This window comes from Rhinatrema bivittatum, chromosome 2 (genome assembly GCF_901001135.1).
Source record: "Rhinatrema bivittatum chromosome 2, aRhiBiv1.1, whole genome shotgun sequence".
Taxonomy (NCBI): domain Eukaryota; kingdom Metazoa; phylum Chordata; class Amphibia; order Gymnophiona; family Rhinatrematidae; genus Rhinatrema; species Rhinatrema bivittatum.
In genome coordinates, this window is record NC_042616.1 from 78,626,821 (window position 1) to 78,647,615 (window position 20,795).

General features: G+C 43.7%; 1 protein-coding gene across 5 annotated transcripts in view; it reads left to right on the plus strand.

The window, feature by feature from the left end:
- LOC115084059 (corticotropin-releasing factor receptor 2) overlaps positions 1 to 20,795 on the plus strand; it is a 670,575-nt gene that overhangs the window by 647,824 nt on the left and 1,956 nt on the right. For all 5 annotated transcript variants that reach the window (XM_029588361.1, XM_029588363.1, XM_029588362.1 and 2 more), the window contains 3 exons: positions 1,898 to 1,983; positions 10,005 to 10,140; positions 18,835 to 18,876. In XM_029588361.1, coding sequence (XP_029444221.1) covers positions 1,898 to 1,983; positions 10,005 to 10,140; positions 18,835 to 18,876 — 264 coding nt within the window. The remainder of the gene's footprint in view (positions 1 to 1,897; positions 1,984 to 10,004; positions 10,141 to 18,834; positions 18,877 to 20,795) is intronic.

The following is a 20,795-nucleotide window of genomic DNA, read 5'->3' on the forward strand; positions in this document are numbered from 1 at the left end:
TCTGTCGGGAATACTTCTAGTATACTAAATGAGTCTTTGTTGTGGAGTCTAGTGGAAGGCTTAGTTAAACTGACGAGCTTCTGTGTTTTTCCGAAAGGTGAAGTAGCTAATTTCTTTGCATAGTGTGAAAGGTAACTTGTTCCATATCTTAGGTCCAGAGCAGCTGAATGTGTGAAGTCTTCTGCATGTTAGTCTAGCTGAAGCCAGTGGAGAGGAAGATACAAGGAACTGTTGGAAGGATCAAATTTCCCTTATAGGGAGTAGAATTTGGGAAAGATATACAGAAGCCAGTTAGTTCATGGCATGTGTTTTAAATTGTATCCTGCTCTCAACCAGGAGCCAGTGAAACTGGTGCAAAATTTGCATAACATGGTCAGTGAATTTGGCCCCTACCAAACGTTTAGCTCCATGCTGTGTAAGAATTGGAGGTGTGGACAAGTTGTACAGAATCTTGATTGTACGTGGGTTCCTGAAAAGGAGGATAAAGTTAATAGAGAATGCCCTTGTCAGTTTGACCAGATGTGTAACCAGAGAAGCAGAAGTCATTTCAGTGTGTTAGGAAGCTATCCAGACATCTGAACAGCTACATTTCTTACCACATGACAAGCTTCTGAATGCGTTTCAATGTACAAAACATTTGCAAACAATGGTTCTTCTTTCCAAATGATTTTAAAAATCACTGAATTTGGCACAAGGGAGCTCAGCTGGGCACACAGCATTTTAATCACTCCCTTATTTACCCTTGTGCCTCTTCATTAAAAGTGAATAGAGAGCACTTCTTCCTTAATTTTATTTCAGTGATGTGGATAAAACAGTTTAAGATGTTTCAGCTGCAAATGCCTAGGTTCAGCAGAACATTACAGTACTCTTCACTCGTTTTGCCACCAACAGAAGGAGACATCTAGACTTTCTTTTTAGGTCTGGAGATGTTATAAGATGAGTCTTTCCAATTAGAGATCCATAGTCATTCATTGGGTGAATTGCAAAGTTAGCCAGATAAACCTATCTAACTAACTTTGCAGGGATATTTAGTGGTGCAGCCACACTCTTGAATATAGCTGACTCTCTTAAAGATAGCCAGGTAAGTTTATCCGGCTAACTCTAGAACTGCTCTATGGCATGACCACAGTCAGCCAGATATATGGTTAACTTGAGTTATCCAGATAACTTACGGGTAGATTTTCAAAGATCCGCACACGTAAATCCTGGGGTTTACTTGCATGGCCGAGCCTTACGCGCGCCGGGCGAATTTTCAAAGGGGCCCAGCCCCACACGTAAACTCCAGTATGCACATAAGTGCCTGGCTTCTTCGAAGGGTCAGGCCGGGGGTGTGTTCTGGGACGGGCGGGGGACAGACCGGGACAACACCATTGATCGCTGTCCCAGCCGGTGCACTCAACTTTAGCTCAGGAGCTGAAGTAAGTTGCAAAACAAAGAAACAAAAAAGGTAGGGTTTAGGGGGTGGGGAGGAGAGAAGAGGAGAGGGGAAGAGGGAGGGAGTATAGGTAGGGGGATAGGGAACTTGCGCGTGCTGCCCGCACATAAGCACACAGATTATAAAATCTGGCGCGTATCTGCATGTGGCCCACAGATTTTCTAACATGTGCGTGCCAGTGTGCGCATGTTATAAAATCAGCATGTCCATGTGTGCATGCTGTGAAGCATGCATACGTTCGAAAATGTACCCCTTAGTTGGCTAATCTAACTCTTCCTAGATACACACCTTGAATGCCCTCATGTTATCTAGCTAAATTTTATCTGGATAATGAGATATCCTGCTAAAGTTTAGTTGGATAAGTTCTGAATTATACATATAGGATAATATATGATATATTACCTGTATCTTTTGCTCTTGTTTCACCAACATTTTTATCTTACTGTTCTGTTTCTTTTTCAGATAAATTTTGTGTTTTTATTTAATATAGTAAGAATACTAATGACAAAACTGAGAGCTTCAACCACTTCGGAAACAATACAGTACAGGTAAGACAACTAGAATTGTCTCTGCTAATTAATCTCCCTAAGGGGGTTAATTTTCAAAAGCATTTACATATGTAAATGTAACTACTATTATAGTGATTTCTGAAAGTCATTTGCACGCATAAAGGTGAATTTTGAAAGCTCGGCGCATGCCGAAATCAGGAGATGTGAGCACAAGTTGGGCTCACACGCACCCACCGGATTTTAAAAACCGCCGAGATGCGTGCATTTCTCCCGCTGCATGCACATCTCACTCTATTTCAAAAAGAGCTGTGGTGTGAGCATGGTCAATCTGTGGGTGTTTCAGGGAGTGGCCCAGAGACGTGCATTTAAATACTTAATGCATCCCTGTGCACACCCCAGTCCACTGCCACGTAAGTTTACTTCTGCTATGGAGAAGGCGTAAATTATTTTTAAAAAGCCATTTTGGAAGGGTTTAAAGGGTCTAGGGTAACTGGGAGGAGTGCAGGTTATTAAACAAGGAGGGTTTGGAGGACCTAGATCAACAATGGACAAACTGGTGAAACTGGTCATGGTGTGGATATGCACCAGTTTTCAAACACCCTGACTTGCGCAGTAGAAATGGGATTTATGTGCCTAGGTGCATGCCGATTTAAAATTAGGTGCACATATGCATGTGCTCAGGCTATTTTATAGCATGCTTACATATGTGCATGCAAGTTAGAAAGTCGCTGCTTACCTAGGTGTGTGCCGATGCACATGTGCCAATAAGCTTTGAAATTTGCCATCATAAAGTGCACTTATGCGGGCAAATCCTATAGACAATTCAATAGCATATATTGTAGCAATTTTTAAAAGCCCACTTACACAGGTAAAATGCATTTATTTATTTATTTAACGTGTTTTGTATACCGTCATTCGGTTTCGTCATCAGAACGGTTTACAGCATCATGCAACAGGTTGTCTTTATGCGTGTAAAACTAATTTTTAAGAATGTAAATGTTTTTTTTAAATCAGGCCCTATCTATATATTTGTGTGTATGTGTACAGATATCTATCTATATCTAGATCTATCTATCTCTCTCTTTCTCGTGGCATACCTTGTATCAAAAGTTCCCTTACGAGAAAATTTTCCATTATTCAAAAAAAAAAAAAAAGAAATGGGTTTTAACCCATGTTCCATTCTTCAGACCTTCTGCCCCTCGAAAATGGGTTGTCATATGCTCCCGAAAAAACATTATCTGAAAATTGTTTGACTTTATTAATTTATTTATTTAAAAGATTTTATTTCTTGCCCAATCAGTAAGGTGCCCTGGGTAAGGTACAGCAAATATAATAAAAGATACATGCATAAAATAACCAATATATTAACAAAAGTAACAAATTAAAATCAGCATTCAGTACTGACCATCATAAAATATCAAGCCAAAAAATGCAAAAAAATAACACTGTATTCAAATAAAAAATAAATATTAAACATTTATACATAGCATAGTTAGGCTTTCTGTGCTATGGTTAAGTTATGGTAGAAGCCTAGGTTACTATTTGCCACTCAAAAACAAAATATAAAAATAAAATAAATATAAATAAAAATAATAATGAGAAATAATTAAAACAAAGGATATAAATTCACCATAAGCAAGAAGCAACCTTGCTAAAATGAAACACTTCAAAAGGCTGCATGAATAAAACAAAAATGCACTTATGGCTTTCCAGGCTACTTATAGTTGTAAGTCAATGGACCGCCATCGGTCGGGAAAAAAAAAAACAGGCAGTCAGTCCTATCTAGGAAGGACTGAATATCTGACTAAATAGCTAGGTCTTAAGCCACTTACATAAAGGCAAATCCTAGGTAAGCCTAAACTCACATGGAAGGCTATCCCAAAGAGTCAATGCAAAACAGTGGAAAGCCCTATTAAAAACACTCACCACAAAAAAAAAAAAAAAAAAAAAAAAAAAAATATATATATATATATATATATATTTAGAGAGAGAGAGTAAATCATGTTTTGTCCAGAATGGTTGTGACCAGGTTTGATTCCAACAAAGGATTTTTCTGGATAGAGGAATTTATTTAATCAAAGAATTTTGGGTAATAAGAGTTTTTCCAATTAAAGGAACATAAGCAGCCAACCCATTGTCAGATAATTATATGCTAAGATGATAACTTTAAAACGAGCATGCGTATGGCCATATGTGGGTGCAAGCACACAAGCACATGAATTATATCTTGTCCATGCAAGTGCATGTACGTTATAAAAAAAATACGCCTAGTGCGGGTATGTGTGCTTCTAATTTTAAGCAGTTACACCAGGAAATTTTATTCATGTATTTTCTTTAGGACATCGGAGGCATATTTTATGCACGAGTGAAGAAAATGACCAGTTTTACCAATTAGTTCACCGGTTTGCCCAGTTTATTTTTAGATCATCATGATTCCTCTGATTATTTAGCCTTCACTTCCCCCAGTTTACTCTGACCCCTAACTCAGTCAGTTTTTTGCTATAAAGAGTTTTATTCTGACGTACACCTGATAAATATCAGAAGTAAATATGCACAGGTAACAGCCCTATACGTGCTGCATTCACAGATTATAAAATCAGGCCTTATGCGCGTAAATGTTGGCCCTGCCCTGAAATACCCCTGACCTGCCCTGACTCCACCCCTTTTTAAACAGTTATTCATGCTGATACTTATGCACGTAGGGGTAGGTTTTCAAACCAGCACATGCAGACGCCCGCAGGCTTTCCCCGTTCCCTCCCCCTAATCTAACCTTCCCACCCCTTCTCCTAAGCTTTCCCCCCCAGCCCTACTCTAACCCCCCCAAAATTCTTGTCCAACCTTTTGTGCCTGCCTGGAGGCAGGCACAGGTTGCGCGCACTGCCGGCACGCGATCCTCCGACACAGCGGCAAATGGCCACTGTGTCGGAGGCCTCTGGCCATGCCCCGCCCCCAGACCGCCCCTTTTGCAAGCCCCGGGACTTAGACGCGTCCTGGGGCTTTACGCGCATCGCCAGGCCTTTATAAAATAGGCCGGCGTGCGTAAGGCGCACTATGGGGAAGATTTTTTAAAAATATGCGAGCACGTACTTTTGTTCGCGCACCCAGTGCAAACAAGAGTACACCGTATTTTAATAGATATGTGCGTAGCCACGCGTATCTTTTAAAATCCGGGGTCAGCGCGCGCAAGGCTGCGCAAAATCGGCAGCCTACGTGCGCCGAGCCGTGCAGCCTGCCTCCGTTCCCTCCGAGCGGCTTCAGAGGGAACTTTCTTTCCAGCGCCCCCCACCTTCCCTTTCCTTCCCCTAAGTAACCCGCCCCCCGGCCCTAACTAATTCTCCCCCTACCTTTATTGCAAAAGTTACGTAAATTGCGCGCACAGGGCAGACTGCCGACGCGCCCTGTTCCGATCCGGGGGCTGGTCCAGAGGTCGCGGCCACGCCCCCGGAACACCTCTGGGCCGGAACCACAGCCACGGCCCCGCCCTGGAATGCCCCCGATGATGCACCGGCCATGACACGCCTCCGACATGCCCCCCCAGGAAAGCCCCGGGACTTACGCACGTCCCGGGGCTTTACGCGCACCGGCAGCCTATGCAACATAGGCTCGGCATGCGCAGGGGGAGCTTGGGGGCAGGTTTTCGGGGGTACGCGCGTATCTTATGTGCGTACCCCTTTGAAAATCTGCCCCTATGCGTGGAAAGCTTTTAAAATCTGGCCCAAAATGTGGGAAGTTTATAAAATGGCTCTAGCAAAAATAAGCATTACTTGCTTATTTGTGTGCACGTATCTCTTATAAAATTCACTTTTAAAAGCATTTGTGTATTTGTACTTATCTTTGTCTTTTGGAGTTTTGAGGCATTTTTGTGTTGTTTATTTATTTATTGATTGATAATGCAGTCATACCCCATACACCATCTGCCACTGTTTCATTTCGTTCATCACTCTCTGACCTTCCTCCTACCCCTAGTAAGGATGCCTTTTCAGTGCCATTCATTACAAATACCATTGCATTACAAATTCAGTTTTGCCACTATTGCAAAAACATGGGGATATCTACTAAACTTTTCTTCCTTTCCTGTTGCTCTCCAGTGTTGCTACAGCCACGTGAGGTAGTACTTTTATAATACAGAAAAATTTCCTGGCATCAAATAATTTGCTACTATCGCATTTAGGGCCCTATTTACTAAGCATTTTCTTTCATAGGAGGTAATTTTCAAAAGGAATTACTTGCTTAAAATTCAGTTTTTCATGAGAAAGTGTACTATATTCATATAAGTAGGGTTTTTAAAAATTAAATTGCTACAATAGAGGCCATTGAATTGCCAATAGGTTTTACACTTTAAGCAAGTAAATGGGCTTTTGAAAATTGCTACAAGTGTATGCCCCAACATTTACATGTATAACTTATTTGCAAATTACTTCTAGTAGACGCAAAATGGGAGGAAAAATTTAGTAAACAGGTTGATTAGGAAGATCAATGCATTAACTTATTTTAAGGGGTAGTGTGGTAACTTGGGCAATAGTGGCTTGGAAACAGCCAGAGAAATAAGGAGGCAGATTCTGGCTGTTCCTTAGAGGCAGTTTATTTACCATGGAAAAACCAAAATCAAAACAATCCATGCAGCTCACCTTAACTTCAGGTAACACACAGCCTTTAAATGTAACAGGTCTTGGCATACGGTGGGTCGCTGTCTGCTCCCCGGGGTTTGTTTAACCCTTCTAGGCCTTGAGTTCTTACACTCTGGATGAAGGGCTCCTTTCTTTACTCAGGATTCCCTATGGGTCTGGATCTTAAGGAGGATCAGGCTAGACAGCTGTGCCTGGTCACTTAAGATAGTCTGAGGGAGGTTCCTGTACACTCACTCATGGGTAGTTTAATTTCTTTGGCAACATATTGCAATATTCTGAAACTCGAGTCTGAACAATGCCTTACTTACTGGAATGTTCCAGAGAATGTTCCTCTTTTAAACTGATTTTGTGTGCTGCCATGATACATGAACTTTAGTTCAGCTTTTGTTCATGCTCTTAGGGGGCCAGTGCAATAAAGGGTTACCCCAGATAGCCATCCAAAAACACTGTGTGCAGTATATCAGTCATTAGCGTCTGTTTTACTGTGATAATTATATGCAGAGTGTAACTGAGCTTTCCAAAAAGTTCCTGTTCCCCTGCATTAACCGGCCCAAAGGGCCAGTTAGCTTCAGGGAGCACCCTACCCCATCTGCTCCTTATAATGGTGCCCTTCCAGATGCCTAAACTTTCAAAAAAGACTCCCATCTGTTCTGTCCCGACAGAAAAGTCTCCCCCCCCCCCAATAAAAAAAAGTAGACATCCATAGAACAGATCCCTCTCATGCATCCAATTCTTCCAAAAAAGACTCTATCCACCCAAACCTCCCAAAAAGATTTCCTCCCCCCTCACCCTCCAGACCTCTTCAGTGGGTTCCCCAACATCCTTAGTTTCTCTACCTTCTCCAGGAAAGTTTCTTATTTCCCCCTGGTTTGGTTTCTACTGCAGTATGCCATGTGCTGTAGAAATGATAAGTAAAATAGAAATGGCCCCACTAACGGGCGGATTTTAAATGCCCTGCTCGCGTAAATCTGCCCGGATTTACGCGTGCAGGGCCCTCGCGCGCCGGCGCACTTATTTTGCATAGGCCGCCGGCGTGCGCAGAGCCCCGGGACGTGCGTAAGTCCTGGGGTTTTTTTAAGGAGGCGTGTCGGGGGCGGGCCGAATGACGCGGCGTTTCGGGGGCGGGTCCGGCGGCGTGGCACCGGCCCGGGGGCATGGTCGAGGCCTCCGGACCAGCCCCCGGGTTGGATGACGGCGCGCCAGCAGTCCGCTGGCGCACGTAGATTTACGTCTGCTTCTAGCAGGCGTAAATCGAGGGACAAAGGTAAGGGGGGGGTTTAGATAGGGCCGGGGGGTGGGTTAGGTAGGGGAAGGGAACGGAGGCAGGCTGCGCGGCTCAGCGCGCACAGGCTGCCCAAAATCGGCAGCCTTGCGCGCGCCGATCCAGGATTTTATAAGATACGCGCGGCTACGCGCGTATCTTATAAAATCCAGCGTACTTTTGTTCGCGCCTGGTGCGCGAACAAAAGTACACGATCGCGTATTTTTTTAAGATCTACCCCTAAGTGAATAGCCTGTAGCACTTTCACTCACTCATGGCAGCATTACGGCAGGGACTACAATGCCAGCAGGAAGTAAGGGACTGTTCTCCTGCCAGCAGGGGGAAAAATGATAATGGGAGGGGGGCAGAAGAGGCCTAGATTTTTGGGTAATCTGGTGGGAGGCGGATTTGAGAGTGTGTGTGTGGGGGGGGGATCTTTGTTTTAAAGGAATAGACGGGGATGAAGGAACTCGTGAGGATTAGGCAGTTGTGGGTAAGGTTGAGATAACTGGGGGAATTTTGTGGCAGGGGGAGTCGCTGTTGAGGTTAGTGTTTAGCCCCTGCTTTGCAATTTATTACTGCATAGGCCCCTTAATGTTTTCCAGCAGAATCTTCTTGGCGTTTTGTCCGGGAGCAAATAATAGCTATCATCTTTTCAGCTTTACAAGAAGCCGGATCTAAGGGCTCACTTGTCAGAAGTGAATGAAATAAAACACTTCAGCATCTGTGACTTACTTTCTTTTTTTTTTTTTTATAAGGGCTTGATCTAACAGGCAAACATGTTAATAAGATTATGAACATAGCAAAAGCACATGTGTGCAAGTGAGCCAGGTAAATGCACAGCCTGATCAGTTTCCTCAGCTTTTCTTTTACCTGCTCCCTGACCATGTCTTACCCACCTCCTGCTCGTCTTCATGTCTCCTTTTCCTCCACGCGCACCTGACTGCCAGAAGTTGGAATGGTAGCAAAGAATATCTTCTGACTGAAGTTATCACAGCTACAGACTAACTTAAATTACCTTCCATAATTTATGAGCAAGATTGTTTTTATCGCTAGACTTGCAAACTGCTTTGGATGCTCTCCGAAGACCAGGGTGGTGGTATATAAATTCTTAAATAAACACACACACATATATATATATATATATATATATATATATATATATATATATATATATATATACACAAACCCCCCCAAAAAAACAGAAAATTGTTTGGGGAAAATTAAGGAAAGCACTACTGCTTCTTATTTGACTAGTCCAAAAAACTCCATTACTAAATTTAAAATTATAATACTTTATTGAAAATGTAACATAATATCAATTCTACTTATTTCATTAAATAAACAAACATCAAGTGAAAATATATTATTCACCACTTAATTTTAACCTCACTGTTAATCTTCACAGACTTACAGTCTTAAAACCCACTGGTATTTACCCTCAACTCTATGCTACCTCTAACCTCAATCTGTCCCTTTGATTAATCAGATAACACAAACATGAGTTTTTTAATCATCACTGTTGGTCTTCTATAATAGGAAAAACCACTGTAAATTCAAACTTTTATAGCAAGTGTCCTCACTATTGTTTTAAGATATTAGTTTATAAGTAGTTTTTAAGTAGAATTGATATTATGTTACATTTTCAATAAAGTATTATAATTTTAAATTTAGTAATGGAGTTTTTTGGACTAGTCAAATAAGAAGCAGTAGTGCTTTCCTTAATTTTCCCCAAACAATTTTTTGTTTTTGGGGGTTTTTTTGTGTACATGATATTGAAAGCACAAAGAAAATATAGTGCATTGCCTAATTTTTTATTTCTGTTATATATATATATATATATATATATATATATATATATATATATATATATATATATATATATGTGTGTGTGTGTGTGTGTGTGTGTGTGTGTGTAGCGTACTTTTGCCAGCTGGAATTTGAGTTTCTTAAGTCTTTCAAAAGTGACTCAATATATTACTTTAAGGTCAGTATTGTATGGTGGTTGGTATAAATGGTACTGAACGTAAAAATGTTTTCCTACTTTTAAGTTATTGATATCTACGGTTCTTTGTCAAGGAATTATATGTCATTTAATTTAAGGAATTTGCTGAGGGAACATGACATTCATAAACCCTGCTGTCTCTTTATTTTTTGGTTCTGTTTCACAGGAAGGCAGTAAAGGCTACGTTAGTGCTCCTACCTCTTCTAGGTATTACCTACATGCTTTTCTTCGTCAACCCTGGTGAAGATGACATTTCTCAGATAGTCTTTATCTATTTCAATTCCTTTCTGCAGTCTTTTCAGGTAAGGCATGGAATGTGGTTATGCTAACAGTCTATGCTATTTTACTGTCTGTGTTGTATCAGAGCACATCAGATCTATGGAAATTCCCTTCCTCCAGGTTTCCAAATAAGTCTGGTATTCATGCTGTCTACAATGAATATTCAAGAGATATACTTGCATATCTGCAGGCTAAGAAACTGTTTAATTTGCATATTATGATTACCCTGAAAATGAGCCTGCTTTGCTATCCTTGAGGTCTAGAGTTGCGCACTCCAGAAGTTGGCCAGGTCTGCAGTATGGTACTGTTAATGAAAATGTTAGATAATGTGACAGCTTCTTTTAAGAGGCTAGAAAGTATTTCTTCTAGGCTTTGAAATGGTTTGCAAAATGATTAAAAATGCTAACACAACAGGTTAAAAATTAGCATTCAGTGCTCATGAAAGCGTGCAAAAGTAAATGAGGCTTTTACTCTGCAGTCCCTGTAGTTTGCAAGACATTTGAGTTTTTGTTTAGTATTTGCACTTCTCTGAATCTGAAAAGGCCCAAACATGAGAAATTACATCAGAACAATACTGTATCTTGAAATAGACTGGGGTCATTCTTTGTTTAATTAAAGATCTAAACATGTACACCCTAGAGCAGCGCTTCTCAACCGGTGTGTCGCGACACACCAGTGTGTCGCCAAGCACCGGCAGGTGTGTCGTGTGTTCCCGGTCTCCCCGCTGCTCTTCCTTCCCTGCTGCCGTTGCCGCCGGGCTATCAGTACGTTCAAACCCAGCGGGAAAGGCAGCGTTGTTAGAGGAAGCTGTGGCATCCGCGGCTGGCCTTTTCTTCTTCCTGTGCCTGCCCTGGAACAGGAAGTGATACGCAGTGCAGTGCGTGGGAAGGAGAAAGAGCCGTGCCGCGTGGAAAAGTAGCGGTGGCAGCGGCGGCAGCAGTATTGGCCTCCGAGCAATAGCGTGGCCCAGAACAATCGTATCAGCCAGCAATCGGCAAAGGAGACAGCAGTATAAGCCTCCTGCGGCCGATGGGATTCTTCTTTCTTGGCCTGCAGGGGCTGGAGGAGGCTGCTGCAGCTACCTTTTGTGCTCGGGGGTGGGGGGGGAGTGAGTGAGAGGGAGAGAAGACAGCCAGCCTGTGTGTGATTGAGAGCATGTGTCTGATTGAGAACATGTGTGTGATTGACAGCATGTGTTTGATTGAGAGCATGTGTGTAATTGAGAGCGTGTGTGTAAGTGTGTGAGAGAGCATGTGTGTGATTGACAGCATGTATTTGATTGAGAGCATGTGTGTAATTGAGAGCGTGTGTGTAAGTGTGTGAGAGAGCATGTGTGTGATTGACAGCATGTATTTGATTGAGAGCATGTGTGTAATTGAGAGCGTGTGTGTAAGTGTGTGAGAGAGCATGTGTGTGATTGAGAGCGTGTGTGTAAGTGTGTGAGAGAGCATGTGTGTGATTGAGAGTAACTGGTCGAAAGAAGAGGCTGGTAGGAGGATTGTTCGTGGCTTAAGCTGAGCTCTCCAGCTCTCCCACCAGACTCTGTACTTCTCCCCTGAGGCAGAGCACCTCCATTGTTGTGGCCTTACCCCCCTACTCAGGGATGGGGGGTCAGCTCCTTTACTGCGAATAGGTTTGAAAGTTAGGCTTCCTGCTTGTAGCAGGAAAGGCTGGGTGACTTAGAGGATGGACACTGGGGCTCAGGCCCTTTCAGTTATAGGTCACTGGCTTCACATACTGCATGTGTTAGGATGCCACTGATTGTACCATTCTTGTGATTTTCTGACTAATGGGAAAAGTTATTGCAAGTGTCCAAACTGCAAAGCCCAGTGTCATATGTACTATTCCCTGCACCCCCCTCTCCCCCCAAAGTTTATTTATTTATTTATTTCGAGGCTTTTATATACCGAAGTATAGCAGATTGCCTTCACTCTTGGGAGGGAGATTAAGAATCAAATAGACAGAAAACATGGAGCATCCCTATAATCACTCCCTCCCTCTCACAAATAGGTATCCCATCCAGCACAGTAGGGAAAGATGTTGTGCACTGTAACTGTCAGCTTTATGAGCAAATGAAGTACATCAGTTTCCTTAACTGGAAACCATTGCACAGCATCACAGCTAGAGAGATACATTTTGTAGAAAATGAATAACTTCTTAAATATTTTTATCATTTTATTGGATTATTTGTTTTTGTTTTCAGCCTTTTCAGAACAAAAGATCACATTTCTGGTGAGCAGTGATGAGACAGTCTGCTGTGTTAAGAGGACAAATTTTGCCTCAACAACAACATGGAATGCATGCATATTCATTCTCAGCGTGCATCCTTATGCCTGTGGCAAAAAGAGCAGGGCCTAGAGGCAGAGCAAGCCCAGAGGCGGAGTTAGGCTAGGAAAGGGAACTACACATAAGGATTTAATTTTCACATCCCCCACATGTACTTTACCACATAGTCTTCGCATGTGCTGTGGATATGTTTCCACCCACACTTTTTGCCAAGCTTCCCAGGAAGTTTCAGAATTGCACCAAAGTCATCATTAGAAGCAATGCCGAGGCACCAAAACACCACAGTCATTTCTAACTGCTGGTGAGATGGCCTTGTTCCTGGGTCAGGCTGACGAACGTGCGCACATGTGTACCCACGCGCCTGTTTAAAAGTTACCATCCCTGGTTCTTCTAGCTTTCAGTGAATTTGGAGGCAGGTCTACCTTACCTCACTGTATATTTTTATAGTACTTCTGGGACTATAGTTGTAAAATGTGAAGCACAGTAACACATAGCTGGTACTGCATGGGATAATCTATCCTTTGCTATTGTTTTGCTTCAGTGCACACATCTATCCAGAGCTATCATTGCACCAGCATTTTCAACTGGAAAAAAAAATGTTAATGCAAAACTTCAATCATTTTTCCACTGGAACAAACATTCAATAAATGCCCCCCCTACTGCATGCCTGATTCATCAAAGTTATTTCCTATAGACACAGAATAGGAGAAAATCCTTGGTGAATCCACCCATGTCATTGTATAACGTACACGCGTATGTGCGCACATATTATAAAATAGCCTGAACGCACACGCATATGCATGCAATTTTAAGTGGACGCACACCTGTGCACTCACATGCCGCTTCTACCATGTAAGTAGGGGAATTTTAATAGACAAGCGCACTGACGCTATTACCAGTTTTCCCAATTTGTTCCCACTTTGCCCAGGTAAGGAATAGACTTCCAAACCCCTAAATTTAATTGCCTTCCTTTTCCCATTAGCCCCGACCCTTAAAACGCCGCCAATATGCCTATCTATCTTTTTTTTATTACTTACACGTCATCCATAGCAGAAGTAAAGTTACGCAGCAGGGGACCCCGGTACGTGCCTGTGCATGTAAAGTACATACAAATTTCAGTGTGAAATCCAGGAACGCCCATGCCCTGCCCAGAACATACTCATGCCCACTCCTTTTTTTGGAACTTTTTATTTGTGCGTGTAGGAGGAGATATGTGCGTACATGGTGAGATACGAGCGTATATTAAAAATCACTCGGTGCCTGCTGACCAAACTTGTGCGCATATCTCCTGGTTTTGGGGCACACTGGGCTTTTAAAATTCACCTAAATAATAAGCCATTTTGCAGCATGTTATCAGTATTTTTGAAAATCACATTATAGTAATATATGTGCATGATTGTACTAGAAACTGTATTAACAATGCCATATCATAATTTGCCATATCGCATAGTTGTTGCGTCCATTCCTGCTCGATGCCATCACTCCGCCCTCTTTACCTCTGTGGCGACTCCCTCCAGGTCTGATGGACGGTTAGCTGCTGCGGCGTCTTCTTGCCATCTCCCTCCAGCGTCCCTGGACCGGCACGATGCTGCAGATCCGCCATGTTCCTGATGACGTAGGACACGCGCACACTCCGATTGATGTACCAGCAAGGGCGGACTTCAGGGTCGTTCCCTGAGATGACGTCATCCGCTGAGGAGTCCCTTCATCAAATTAGAAGATCTATCATTGCATCACAACTTGAAGTGGGCTTTGGATGTTCCTTTACATCGCCACTTCTCTTGAGGATCTTAGTGACGTCCACAGCAGTTTTACTCTGGCTGCTGATATTCATAGCGGTTGCTATGTTTGCCATGGCTAGATGGTGCTCTACATCTTACCGTCTTCACAGAGTATAACTTAGAGATATCTGCTACAATTGTTTCACTCGGAAGTCGTGTCTGAAGCATTACAGCACAATTAGATCTGAGGAAGATATCTCTAGCTACCAGCTTGGTTGATTTGCTGGTGCTGCCACCATCTCTCTTCCAGCTTCATCTACGGAAGAGTTATCCAGAAGTGGGTTTTGGGCGTACACCAACATTGCCACTTCTGTTGAAGTTTCTGTGACATCCATAGCAGCTAAGATTGCTGCTGAATTCAACTCTTCATCCAGTTACATTACTGAAGAAGTTATTCTTAAAAGTGGGGTTGGACGTACCCCAACATTGCCATTTCCACTGAAGGTTCAGTGACGTCATAGCAGCTAAGCTATTGCTGCTGAAGTCAACACTGCATCCAGTTACATTACTGAAGGGTTACCTTTAGAGGTGGGGTTGGACTTACCCCAACATCGCCACTTCTGTTGAAGTCTCAGTGGCGTCTATAGCAGTTAGCTATTGCTGTTATACTACCATCTCTCATCCAGCATCATCTACTGGAGAGTCATCTTTAGAAGTGGATTTTGGACATTCATCAACATCACCACTTCCACTGAATTCCTCAGGGATGTCCACAGCAGCTCTACCCATTGCTGTTGATATCATCAATAACACTCTGAAAGATTCTTCCAAATCTCAAGATCCATCTGTTACCTTTGCAGAAGACGAATTAGAAATCAAGATCAAAGAGATTCTGGATGTTCGCATCAGAGGCAAGATTTTTGAATACCTTATGATTTGGGAAGGCTTCGGCCCCAATTTGATCATTTGGGAGCCTCAGACCAATATCTTGGACAAAGAGATGCTTCATCAGTTTCACCTCACTTCACTTTGAAACCTAAGCCTGGTACCTGAAGAGGAGATCGCCCTGAAGAGGAGATCGCCCTTTGAAGGGGGATCTCTTGCGTCCATCTCTTGCGTCCATCGCTGCTCGATGCCCTCACTCCGCCCTCTTTACCTCTGTGGCGACTCCCTCCGGGTCTGATGGACGGTTAGCTGCCACGGCGTCTTCATGCCGTCTCCCTCCGGCATCCCCGGACTGGCACGACGCTGCAGGCCGCCATGTTCCTGACATGGCGGCCTGCAGCGTCATGTCAGGAACATGGCGCTGCTCCGATTGATATACTAGCAAGGGCGCGACCTCAGGGGTGTTCCCTGAGATGACGTCATCTGCTTCCAATATAAAAGGTCTCAGTATTCGCTAACGGATCGAGTTAGCAAGGGGGATTGCTTCAGCTTTACTCCCAAGCTAATCTGCCTCATCGGAGTTACCAGGGATACCCGCTCCTTGGGGGTCTCGCTCTCTTTTCTTTATTTCAGATTGCAGATAGGAACCGGTACTCGCTCCTCGAGGGCCCATGTTCCTGAACACTCTGAATATTCTCTACTGCCTGGAAGCTATCACAGATACAGACATTTGTGAGTTACTGTCGCTCTCTCAGAGCTTTCCCTGGAACCAGGTACTCGCTCCTCGAGGGCCTAACCCTTTCTAGCTACTGAGCTTCCTAAAGACCTTATGTGAGTTTTGTCATCTAGTTCTGGCTATGAACACAGCATACCCTATCTACTCACTATCTATAGTTTCTCTACAGCTCAGCAACCCTGGGATCGCTGTTCCAGTACCTGAGGGACTTCAGCCCTGCCTGGCATATCAGCTCACTACTGCCACCTCTGGTGGCTCTACTAACCTGTCTAATAAAATAATTATCTGTGTCTGTCTCCGAACTCAAGCCTAGCCGGTGGTACTTCTCAGGATATCCTCCTGGGGGCGCAGTCATCTGCCATCGGCCCAAGGATCCACCTATCTACATTCCTCTACAGCTGAGTGCCCTCTCCAAGCACTCCGCTGGTAACAGATTGCTACTCCCTTCTCCATCAGTCTTCAGCAACAGATTCTTAACAGCTTGCTACTCCACAGTCTAAACCCTAACCGATTGTTTACTACTCCCTCTACAGGAGCTGAGCATATCAGATTGCTAACTCCTCCTTCCACAGGAGCAGATTCATTACAGATTGCTAACGCCCATCTTCTTGAGGAGTAGATCATAACAGTTTGCTAACTCCTCCCTTCCTCAGGAGCTGAAACATAACAATAGTAAATACTGTTTATCATGTGATATCACTTAATTTCTTCAATGTATTCCTCGCCCTATGGAAATAAGCTGCTTTGCATGCATTTGCAAGCAAAAAATTACCTAAGACATGCAAATCATCTTATGCATAGGCAATTCTGTTATAGTTGGTGGCATTTAGTGTACCCTCTCGGGAGCAGGGCAGGACCTCAAGGCATGAGCAGGATCTGTCTTCTGCCTAGTCAGCACCCTCCCCTGCAGGTTGAGCCCTTGGTTCTGGGAGCCAGTAGGGCTTGGGTATACCATCTGAATATCATGGCTAAAGCTGAGTTGATCTTCTGCTTAGCCAGCCCCTTTTACTGCAGGTTGAGCCCTTGGGCTTTGGGAGCCAGTAAGACTTAGCTAGACAGGCTGGGTAAGGTGGTCAGGGCTGCAGGCACTGGCTGGAAGTAGTGCTTTGATGAGGCAGGACTAGAGAAGGCAGGCAGGGCTTGGCAGATGTAGACAAGGTAAGACTAGATACTGGGTCAGTCAGGGAACTAAGGACAGGACAGGCAGAACAGTACAAGACCAGACAGGACAGGACTAACACAAGGCAGAATAGGACAGGATTAGACAAGGTAAGAACCCACAGGGATCACACATAACATAGAAGCCCAAACGCTGGAAGACCACTAAGCAAGGGGCTCCAAAGGCCTTAAGTCCATAGGGCAAGACTGAGAGCAAGAAGACCTTTAGGCCACAAGGAAAGGCAGGAATGTCCGAAGGCCAAAGAGCAGAGCAAGGAACAGAGACCCGGACAAAAATCCAAGAGTAACTCATTGAACCAACGAAGAGGAGGTTCTTGCAAGGAAAGTGTAAATAGAACTGGGGCTGGCTGTGGTGCAGGAGGAAGGAGGAGCCAGGCAAGCCAAGCCTGCTGAGGAATCCTAGTGGAGAGAAGGCTGCACCACAGGCTGATTCAGGTTGGTCACCGAGGAGCTGATTCTGATGGCTGAGAGAAGCGTTTGTAAGAATCCTCTGCTGGTGAAGAGGTGTCATAGCAGGATGCAGCAGGAAAATCCTAACAATTCAATGTAAACAAAATAATGCAGCAGACTTAGGTAAAAATCTGCTGTGTTATTTTATCACATTTCAGGAAGGTGTAGATAAACCATCGTGGGGACATCAGGATGCATACTTCCCGATGCCCCCACATTGAAAGTTAAAGGGCCATATGGCCCAAATCCATACCACCTTGAAAAACTAGGAAACAACCCCGGGGTCAATAGCACCCCCTGCCTACCCCACCCCATTGCCTGAAGTGGTGGCGGTGACCCGCCCCCCCCCCCCCCCCCCAAAGCACAAGGGCTTTTTCTGGTTGGGAGTTGGGGGTGTTGGTATTTGAACTAGGGGAAGGGGCAGAGGGGACTTGGTTCCATTGGAGATTGGAAGGTGTCATTTTGCCTCAGTCAGGGGGGTTGTTTGAGATACTCTCCTCTTCCCTCCCCTTTTCCTTCCCTCATTTTTACCTGTGCCCTTATATATATGCAAATCTCTGTAGGATTGTATATATTTCTCCTTCCCCTTGCCCTAGTCCCCTTATCTCCTTTGACTGCATAATTAGCAAGGTTGTATATAGTGCTTTTTGAGTGTATAATTTGCTGTGTTGTATATAGTGCTTATCAGATGGTTCATTCATCTCTGTACCTGTTCTCCGCCAGGTACTGTTCCTATATTATTTCTATTTGTCCTTTTTTCACCCCTTTACTCGATCCTTCTCTCTTCCTAGCTGCTTCCCTTCCCCTCCCTGTTTTCTGTATTTTCCTCCTTCAGTAATATGTAAACTGGCATGATGTACCCACGAATGTCGGTATAAAAAGCTAATAAATAAATAAATATTTAGAATAAGGGCTAGGGAAGGGGGTAGAGCATCGTTGAGCATTTTAATTTATTTTTTTTCCTTTTGGGGTCACTGCCACCTCTACAAGCAATGGGAAGGGGATGGGAGTCACTATTGGCCTCCGTGGGCTTTTTTGCAAATTTTTGGGAGGGGGTACCTTTTTGGCCTTAGGCCCTTTAAGCATTGGCAGTCTCAGTTGAGGTGAGCCACCATTGGGTGATTAGGCCCATAACATGGCACAAATTATTGACACGTGTTTGAGCCATGATAAAAAATGGTGTCGTGTCAGGGAGGGGCTCAATATCATGGGGACACCCTGCACAATAAACTATCATGGCTTATTTAATCTCCCTATTTGTTTGCTGCCCACCATTAAAAATATTGAAAACAGAAACATTCAGCAGCAGCCTGTATGCTTAGCCATTAAAAAATTGTGACTGCATAAGAAATGTGGTAATTGAATCTTTTATGTTTGCTTTCAGTGCCAGCTTAGAAATAAAATTGTTACTGAATTCTTTGTTAATGTATCAATTTAACAAGTGTCCAATTATTTTACAGGGATTCTTCGTGTCAGTTTTTTATTGCTTTTTGAATGGAGAGGTAAGTAGTACAAGTCCAATAAATAATATTTTACACTACAGACTAAGAGGGCTAACCTTTTGGTTTAAATCCCAGAATTCCCTTGTCACAAAATGTCTTAATACTTATTTGTTTATTGGAGGTTCCATCATTTAAGATTGTTTGTATGCAGTACATAAGGAAATATGCCCTCTCTGTTATAGGGTCTATACTGTGGAATAGTATTCCTTTAGAGATTCAGAGTATTCCAAATGTGAAGGCCTACAGAAAGAAGTTCAAGGTTTTTCTATTTAAGGAAGCTTTTAACCAATAGCTAGCTAGTATTTCAAGGGGATGGGCTAAGTTTTAAAACTTTTATGAACAGCTGTTCTATTTTATGAAATGTAATTTTTTTTGTTTATTGGTAATGTTTTATGTTGATTGTAATCAACCTAACATGACTGGTGGTATAGGCAGGCTATAAATATTTTAAATAAATAATAAACATTTGGAGGGTCCTCAGAATTATTGTACCCGTGCTTGTACTGCTACACAGTCAATCTCCCCACCTGCCTGCTGTGTTCCTTCTTGCTTCTGTACCGTAATGTGTCCACAAGGACTCTGAGATCCTACAAGCCCAGGGGTTACACAGTTTTTAGAAATGCATTTACAGACCTAATACAAAAATTGCTTGGATCACCAATCAGTCATAGACAGAGCAAACAAACTAAAAAGTTTATTTACAAACAGAACAGTGAACAGAAAAAAATGATGTAATTTGTAAACAGGTAAAAATAGCAAGAATTCATACAGTTAACACTATTAGGCAAGTTTCATTATACTAATCAATGCCCAGGAAGATTCAGAATACACTGTCCTTATAAGGATATGTAGAGCTGGGACAGGCCTTGGCACAGATCTAGTTCCTCTGCACTGCCAGCCAAGACTGAAAAGAAAAAGTCCAAGGCAAAACAAGGAATTACAGTGCACATAGAAATCCCAGTTTTGCCACATACTAATTTGCTCCTTTTAATTATTTGTTAACAAAAATTGCTTATGTATTCTGTCTATCTATACATTTTGGGGCGGATTTTCAGAGCCCTGCTCACCTAAATCCGCCCAAAACCGGGCGGATTTAGGCGAGCAGGGCCCTGCGCGCCGGTGAGCCTATTTTACATAGGCCTACCGGCACGCGCAGAGCCCCGGGACTCGCGTAAGTCCCGGGGTTCTCCGAGGGGGGCGTGTCGGGGGCGGGCCCGGTCGTCGCGGCGTTTCGGGGGCATGTCGGCAGCGTTTTGGGGGTGGGTACGGGGGCGTGGCTACGGCCCGGGGCGGTCCGGGGGGCGTGGCCGCACCCTCCGTACCCGCCCCCAGGTCGCGGCCCGGCTCGCAGGAGGCCCGCTGGCGCGCAGGGATTTACGTCTCCCTCCGGGAGGCGTAAATCCCCGGAGAAAGGTAAGGGGGGGGGTGTAGACAGGGCCGGGCGGGTGGGTTAGGTAGAGGAAGGGAGGGGAAGGTGAGGGGAGGGCGTTAGAGGATTCCCTCCAAGGCCGCTCCGATTTCGGAGCGGCCTTGGAGGGAACGGGGGTAGGCTGCGCGGCTCGGCGCGCACCGGCTATACAGAATTCATAGCCTTGCGCGCGCCGATCCAGGATTTTAGTGGATACGCGCGGCTCCGCGCATATCTACTAAAATCCAGCGTACTTTTGCTTGCGCCTGATGCACCAGCAAAAGTACGCCTATTCGCGTTTTTTGAAAATCTACCCCTATATCTTGAACCATTTAACCTACAGCAACCACATTTTCAGGATTGATACATCTGTATAAAAGCTAGAAACTAAAATAACTTTTTTCCCAGAAAATATGTGCATCTACCTCAAAATTGTAACAAAAATTTACATTTTCCCAATAAACTAAGAAAAAAAAGCAATCATGAAAATTATTCTGCAATTCTTTTCTTA